The 8554-nt window shown below is 45.5% G+C and overlaps 1 protein-coding gene across 1 annotated transcript in view; it reads left to right on the top strand.

Annotated features, from left to right (window-relative positions):
* Nucleotides 1–1993: 1993 nt before the first annotated feature.
* Nucleotides 1994–8554, top strand: part of ADAM23 (ADAM metallopeptidase domain 23) — a 147807-nt gene continuing 141246 nt past the window's right edge. The window contains exons 1-2 of the mRNA XM_008145240.3: nt 1994–2204; nt 3311–3528. Of these exons, the coding sequence (XP_008143462.2) occupies nt 1994–2204; nt 3311–3528 (429 nt within the window). The remainder of the gene's footprint in view (nt 2205–3310; nt 3529–8554) is intronic.

Below are 8554 nucleotides of genomic sequence, written 5' to 3'. Positions count from 1 at the left end.
AGATGCCTTTCAAGTAACTTTGTCTCTGGGCATCTTTTGCCTTTCATTTCCTTCTCCCTTCTCATTTCTTGTACACTTCCCTTCTCCCAAGTCCCTCTTCAATATTATATCACTATGTCAAATATAAACTGGGAACACCCAGCCCGGGACACACTTGCCACCCCCAAGCACACTGACCTACTAGTAGGAACTACAGGGAGGTGGGGGTATTCATTCATTCATGACATATTTCCTGACACCCTTCTTTGTGCTACAAACACCACGCTTGGTTCCAGGGAAACAGTATTGAGCCAGAAGGAAAATGTTGCTGCCTTCATTTGGGGAAGGCAGCATCCGTCACAGGTTTTTATGAATAATAAGTGTGTAATAAATTAATATCCCAGCTCTGATATAGAGAGGAAGAACTCATATTAGTGTTCAGCTCCCTAACAGCTGTGATCTCTGATCCCCGTCTGTGTGTATTTCTCCCTCCCTCTCTCTCCCTCCCCTCTTTTCCCTCTCCCTCTCCCTCTTTGTTAAATCAGGGTGGAGAAAATGGCTAACAACACCAAGTCTTGTCCTTTGCTGCATTGCTACAGTGCTTTATGCCAGTGGAATTCTTGATTTCCCCAAAGTAGGTGCTATTATCTCCATTTTAAATACCAATAATAGAGTAAGACAACATTGCTATTACTCAGACTGTCATTGGAAGGGTGAATAAATGTATGTTTGCGTTGTGGAGCCTAGAGGCAGAAATATGCCACAGCCCCTCATTGAAAACCATCAGATTTAGTTAAGGCTGCTAACCCACCTAAACCAGGGACTCTGGATTTACCAGGATTGGGTCTCAGAATTGGAGAATGCATGCCACAAGGTGAAAAAAAAAAAACCCACGATGCATTTCCTAAGCCAGGTGCCGCACACTCGGTCTCTAAATCCCTTTTTTCTTCTCCCACCGCCAGAAATGCCTAAATCCCTTACGAGTACGCCCAGTCATACTTTGTGAACTTTTGAGCAAACATCTTTAGCTTCTGTTTCCCCGCGGAGCCCCCAGGCACAGGCCCGGGAACAGAGGCCTGGGCGGAGCGATCCCCCCCGCTGCGCCAGGGATCCCTGCGAGGGGGTCTGGCTCGCCGGGGGAGGCCGCTCAGCGTCGGTAGCCACCAGCCTGCCACGCGTGAACGTGCTTCCCAGCCCTGGTTCCCCCCCCGCGGCGCGCCCCCGCTGCCATCCTTCATAGTTATTTGCAGGAAGGACATGAAGGCAGGATTAAGAAAGAAATGCTTGGTCCTAGTTTATTCCTGGGGGAGGGAGTTGCACTAGAGCGGAATGGGGTGGCGGAGAAGGCAGGTCGATTTCTCTGCAGATCATCCTCGCCCCTGGCCTGGAAGCCTCATTCTCTCCTTCTGGCTAATCCCCGGCTGACAGCTCCCCCTCCCCCCACCTCTAGAGGTGCCGCTGTCACCTCGGAGGCTGCCGGGGTTGCTGCATCACTCTGCTGCTTTTTTCTTTCCCTCTTCCTCTCCCCTCACAACGAAGCATGCGCAGTGCGTCCCGTGCCAGGCAACAGCATCAGCACCAGCATCAGGACCCGAAGCCGCGCTCGCGCTCGGCGCGCTCCCGAGGGCAGGGAGCAGGCCCGCACCGCGCGCCCGCCGCTCGCTCCCGCGCCGGCTCCGCATCCTCAGCCCCAGCAGCAGCCCCCGCAGTCGCCGAAGCGGCCGCGCCCGCCGCAGGGAGGGAGGAGCATCTGGGGAGGTTCCAAGTTGGCGGAGCCACTGGGACCCCCCCCCCCCCCCCCAGACTCTTCAGCAGCTGCTCGGGGAGGGCCTGAGACACGAGCAGGGCAGGGGGCACCGCCTAGTCCCTAGTCCCCGAGCCCTGAGCCTTGACCCCTGCCCGCGGCCGCACTATGCGCGCTGAGCCGGCGTGACCGGCTCCGCCCGCAGCCTCCCCGCAGCCTAGCCCGGCGCTCTCCCTGGTCATATCGAGCGGCGCCCCGGAGCTATGAGCCATGAACCCGCCCGGCAGCAGCTCCCGGCGGCCGCCCCTAGCGGGCTGCAGCTTCCCGCGAGCCTCCAGCGACCCCCGCGGCGGCCCCGCCGGCCCGGCGCCTGCCCGCGCCCTGGCCCGCGCGCCTCCCTGCCGCCTGCTCGTCCTTCTCCTGCTGCCTCCTCTCGCCGCCTCGTCCTGGCCCCGAGCCTGGGGGGCTGCTGCACCCAGCGGTGGGTATGGCCCTGGTGCCCTTTGCATTGCCTTGCCTGCGGGGCCCTGCAAAGGAAGAGAAAGGACGCGCGGGTCCGTGCGCTCCAGACACGTCCCGAGCTCGGCCTTTCCGCACCTCCCTGCCCGCCTCTCTCCCTTTCTCATTCTCAGACCCCACTTATTCCACTTCACTTTTGGAAGTTCGTTTGCGTTGCATTCACTAAAAACCCATTCTGATTACTGTCGGTCCCACTGGAAGGTATCGAGTGGGTGCTGGGCCCCTCTGTGCAACTTGGCTGAGGGGAGCCCGGTGGATGGGGAATGCAACGAGGGAGCAAGTTGCTTCTTGGGTGGTGGAGCCTGACTGGGAATGCGGAAGGGTGTCCTGGTAATAGTGGGAATGTGTTGTTTCCTCCAGTTCCCTTCTGGGTTTATCCCCTGCTGTTGGACTAAAAGTGGGGAAGAGAAACTTTGGAGATATAAACCTTTGGTTTGTAATTTCTCAAAATGCTTGTCATTATCATGAACAATTCAGATAATATAATGTTCAATACAATCGAAAATCAGTGAAAGCAGAAAGATGTCCTTGGCAGGATCATAAAAAGGAATTGGAGAGCTGCCAGCGTCTGCATCCCTCTATGGCAAAGGAGTTTTGCTCATCTCAAAGTTAGAAGAAAAGGGAATTGTCCTTTTTGTTAAACGATCAGTTCCAATGAATTCAGCTCTAGAGTTAACGTAGGAGCATTCTTAGCTCTTAGTTGGGAAACTCCTTGTCAGAGAGTCCCTTTGAGCTTCTGTGGACTCAGAGAAGGGTCACAGCCCCTCCACCCCCGACCCCATGCTTAGAAGTCTAGATTTGAGACCGGTTAGAAACATACATACAAAACATAAATCAAAACAAACAGTACATTATTGTAGAAGCCTTACTGGTTGTTAAACTTATCCAGGCCACTTCACTGTTGCCATAACTTGCTTTTCCTGTGTGTTCACTTCTCACCTGCTTATCGATAGGAAACCTTGTTTTTGCCATTAATGGAAAAGTGCACTGTGGTATTTATGAATTTATAGGATATATATGTGTGTGTTTGTGTATGTTTGTGCCTCCTGCCCCCTTCTCCCCAACCAGCTCCACTTTGGAATGAAACTGCAGAAAAAAAGTGGGGAGTCCTGGCAGATGAAGACAACACACTGCAACAGAATAGCAGCAGTAACACCAGTCACAGCAATGTCATGCAGAAAGAAATCACACTGCCTTCAAGACTGGTCTATTACATCAACCAAGACTCCGAAAGCCCTTACCATGTTCTCGACACAAAGGCAAGGCACCAGCAAAAACATAACAAGGTAGGCAGGGCGCTGGGTATGCAAAAGTGGCTGCCACAAAGAGTTACTTTTGATTTGATGTTCTGCCAGAATCTGATTTCACACATTTTACTGAAGCGTTTTATTAGGCAATCAATGAATGTCACGATAGGGCAGAAACTGGAGGGACTTAACCTGGGCTGTCCCGGAAGAGGATTGCTCTTTCTCTTCTCTGACTCTAAACTGGAATTGGAATTTTCTCAGTGGCCTCATAAATGTAGCAGCTGACATGTGGTCCCTGTATCTTTCAGGTGCATTGGACTCTGAACAATAGTAAAGTGACTATGTTTATGATCCTGACTTACATCTGTGAGGCTTCATGTAAGGGTGCAGCATGCTCCCTCCCATGATGACAATTGCTTTACAGTCTGGACACAGACGATTGTAAGAAGAGGCTGTTTGGCTGCAGATTAACATAGAAGTTGAATATTTAAATTTAAGCAACTTCTCTCTATCTCTCTTTAATGAATCAATAGGAAAAAATACTTTGTCTTATATTTTCAGTAGGTAAAGAAATTGAAGTTTAAAAAGACTCTGGTGACTATAAAACCATTTATACACCATAGCAACCGGTTTCGGTCAATATAATCCTTCAGACTTTACCTGCATTCCCTGAAAGTGGTCGCTTTACTGTCTTTCAGGTTGGTTCAGAGAGTGGACTTTTTCCCTTGCTTACTATTCTTTATTTGAGTTCATAGTGTTTTGGACCCCAGCAGATGAACACATTGGGTTATCCGTGCCTCTGCTCTTTATCAGGAGCAGAAAATTGAGTCTGTATGTCAAATATTTTCCTTTGGATTATCTCCGTTTAGTTGAGAAGAACAGTAACTGTCTAAACACCCAGAACTTTAGAAAAGTATCTATGGTTTACATTATTGTTTTTATTAGTTTTCTAAAATAGAGGTAAATGGTAACTATTTATCAAATGGGGAGTTAGAAATGTCAGGCTTTGAAGGGAACTGTCCCAAGATTGTAAAACAGCTCATATAAAAATTCAGAAGGCCTGAATATTTAAGTTTTACAAGCCAGGTTCCTGAGAAAATGCTTCCTTGCCTGATTATTATCGGAGAAGTTAATTTTGTTTCACAAGATTATGAAGTCGCTGCTACCCACCTCGGCTGAGAGGAATGGGTCTCTGATCTTGCAGTCCTCTTCCCATCAGCTCCTATGTCACGGCAAGGGTTGATTCCTGGATCATGTCTACCCATTTGTCTTGTTTATAGGAGTGGTGTCTTTACAGTAGAAGAGTCCAGCGCTGTCTCCATGAATGCTTTGAGGCCCTTTTTATGGCTTTCCTAATTAAAGAGACCTTCCATGGTTAAGTGGCCAGTTCTCAAACTCCAGTGTCTTTGCAAAAGATATCGGAGGAAGTAATAAAAACTGCCTCAAAGGCTAATTTAAAGAATGCCCAAGCCCTCCTGAGCTGAGACTTGAAAGAAATTTCAGGGGAACTTCTTTGTAACTCAGGTGTTGGAGGCTATGAGTGATGCCTATCTTATAGTCTAACCTTGTGTGGTTGCTTTGTTGGTAGTACATGGTTTGACTACAATATGTCTGAATTTCTATGATAATAGGTTTGTTAAAACTCTACCCACCACTCATGTTTAAGAATAGGTTTTTCACTGTGCAACTCATACTTGTTGTTGGAATGATTCTACCTCTCCACTTTCATTCCCCAGGATAGTTGGGCTTCTTTTATCTTAAAAAGATGTTTACAGAGAAATTATATTTGAAAGCACTTTTCTTCTTTTTTTTTATTAGTTTAATTCAATAAACATTTGTTGCATGTTTCTATGTGCAAAGTACTATGCTGTAGATTCAGAGATAAGAGGTAAAGGGTACCAGGAGGAATAAGACATAGTATGGTTTCCAGGAGACACAAAAATGAGATAAGCAACATTCTAAAAAGTGCTCCTATACAGTTATAAACTGTTCTTCTTAAATGGCACAGCCCCTGAAATTTCACTTTGTGTTCTGTGATTTCACTTTTACTTCTGTTTTTAAGCATCTCTTGAATTAGTTGACCAAAAGAGTTTCCAATGCTTTCTGCTTGTATCTTGATGACTTGCCTAATAATAGTGATGATAGAACTTGTTAGTTTCGCTGCTTTACAAATACTTCAGTAAGAGAAGTACAGAATTTCTCCATTTTTTTATTTTATAAGTTTTGATTTTAATATCTCTGTAAGCATGTACCTTTTTTTCTTCCCTGGTTTCATTGCACTCAAGCACATTTTAATGAATGTCTGAGAAATGCTGAATCATTGTGCTATTCTCCTGGATTCTCATAGTTTGGGGGTAGACGTGGAGAGGTAAAGTCCTAGATATAGGTTGCAAGGCAGAGCTCTGTATTTATTTCATAAATATTCAGTGTTGATCAGGCCTTATTACTTTGCAGCTGTGAAAGTTAAAATGTTTAACTCTTTCAAAATTGGCGAGTTCAAGAGCAGATGGTACAAAACACCTCTGTAATACCAGTGTTTTTGAAAACCTTAAGGTTTTCCTTGTGGAATTGTTAATGGCAAATATTAGAGTTAAACTTCGGTTCTTGAGTTAGGCGAAGAAAGAATTCAGAGCAAAGAACTCTGATGCAAGAGAAAGTTTATTTAGAAAGTCACAGAGGTTGAAGAAGTGAGCCAGTTGGGCTGTATGGACTTAGGAAACAAGTTACAGAGGCAAAAGTAGGGCCCTTGGAACTTGGTAGAAAGAAAGCAAAGGTACCTGCCTGAGAAAGAAAGTGCAGATGAGAGAGAGTGAGAGGGAGAGGGAGAGCGAGAGGGAGAGAGAGCGAGAGCGAGAGCGAGCGAGAGAGAGAGACTGAGACTGCACAAGCACGCCCTGTGCCCTTCATCTTAAGGATTTTTATTTATTTTTCAAAGGCGAAAATTTTAGGTGAGGTCTCCGGAGGATCTCAATAGCATGTTTATTAGCTTTCCAATTGTGTGTCCTTTCAGGGTCGTGGTTTCTACTGATTGGTGGACACTAGGGTAGAGGGTTATTAGTCATTGCATCTGGTCCTGATGCCAGCCAGCCATGGTGTTGCTTGGTCTGGTTTTGCTGTTCTTCTGGGCTTGGAGCTAAAACACAATTGAGGCCTAGATATTATCTCTAGTTTGACCAAAACTCTGTCTCTGTGGTCCATAGACCCAAGGTTTTGTTCCTAAGATTATTTGATGCTGATTAGAACCTCATTGTCCTAATGCTTAATGCTTAAGGGAGTGGTCATGCAAGGACTTGTGTGGAAGTTGTCTGAGGCTGTTCTCTGGTCCCTTGTTCCTCCTTTAAGGGAGTCTAAACTGGATGACTGGCATCACACTAGGGGAGAAAACGTCACCCTGAGGGTCAGGTCCTAGCCTATAATGGTTGTTTTCTCTAGTGTTGCCTGTTGCTAGGTACCTAGGACTTTCTGCCCTGGTGACATCTTGTATCTGGCCTCTTCCTGCTCTGCTCATGCCTGTCTAACTGCCTACTCTATCAGAATCTTTTTCTTTTTTAAAGAATGTGTTTTCATTGATTTCAGAGAGAGGGAGGGAGAGAGATAGAAACATCAATGATGAGAGAGAATCATTGTTTGGCTGCCTCCTGCACACCCCCTACTGGAGATCGAGCCTACAACCTGGACATGTACCCTGTCTGGGAATTGAACCTTGACCTCCTGATTCATGAGTTGATGCTCAACCACTGAGCAATACTGGCTGGGCTCTATCAGAATCTTTTTATCTCCAGATAGGCTGATAGATGACTTATTTGTCCAAAGTACTCCTTTTTTGAGAGTGAAAGAGGGCACACTTAATAATTATTCCAGGACAGTAGGCATAAACCAAGATGGTCCAGAGCAGAGGGGGAATGTGGTCACCTCAGTTCTAAGTAGTTACTGGTTTTTGGTGCTTATTCAAATTCAAGTTTCTTCATAGTTTCTTTTCTTTTTCTGATGATTTATTACAAATTTTTCTTACTAGCTAAGATGTCAGTTTACCATGTAGAAGTATTAGGGTCTGAAATGGAAAAATGTAGTTTTGCTTTTTTTACCAAGACATATGTTCTTCATTTGTAGATACTTTTATGAGCATAAACAGAATTTTTATGGTTACTAAACATAAGCATTTTATTAACCATTAATGCAATATATGAATAAAATGGAACATACATTTAAAAAGAGAGAAAAACTATTTAGATTCCTTCATTTATTCATTTAATCTGAGATAATTTTTTTGAGGTCTGTTCCTAAGAAAGTTAATTAATCTGTGGGGGAGGAAAAATAATTATTTTCTCTACCCTACTAGGTACTTGGCCGAGACACACACTGTGTTAAAAGTCAGATTAATAGGAGAACAACAAACAGAAATTTAAAGCATGTTACGTAGGAGAGGCCCAGGAAAACTGGGTAACTCTTCAAAATGGCCCAGGCCATCACTTTAAATAACATCTCCTGCTAAAGACAATATCTTAGAGGTGTGGAACCAGTTGTGGGAGGGTACAGGGAAAGCACAATAAACAAGGTTAAGGTGGTTATGCAGACTTCAGTCTCTGCCTTCTCCATTGATAAAAGTTTCTAGAAATTTTAGTCAGCCTCCTCTTCCTGCTACATAGAGGGAGACAGGGGTGGTATATTCTGCTCCTGTTCACACCTTTTCCTAAAACTTTCCTTTAGTCAAAAATTATTGACCCTGTATCCTACTGTCTTAGGATTCTTTTCTCTTCCACATAAGAAGGGATGGATATACACTGTGCATAGCACAGGGTCTGGGGACGATGAATGTCATCTCTTCTGACTCTAGTTAGCCTGCTTATGCTCAGTCTTTTGTTACTTATCTGCTATGCTGGGTCGACCGAACTGGTGTTTTGAATTAAGACTATGCAGACCATGTCCAACTGAAAGAGAGGGCACAGCAACCCACACTTGGTAGGCAGGTAGTTCCCTCAGCCTCTGAGCTCCCACTTTGGGGAAGTGAAACCTACGGGTCTTTTTGATTGGAGGTTCAGTTTTAGTACACTCACACAAAGGAAGT

Source organism: Eptesicus fuscus, chromosome 11, assembly GCF_027574615.1.
Source record: "Eptesicus fuscus isolate TK198812 chromosome 11, DD_ASM_mEF_20220401, whole genome shotgun sequence".
Lineage (NCBI taxonomy): Eukaryota > Metazoa > Chordata > Mammalia > Chiroptera > Vespertilionidae > Eptesicus > Eptesicus fuscus.
The sequence above is the reverse complement of the archived record's forward strand: the minus strand, read 5'-3'. Positions and strand labels throughout refer to the sequence as shown.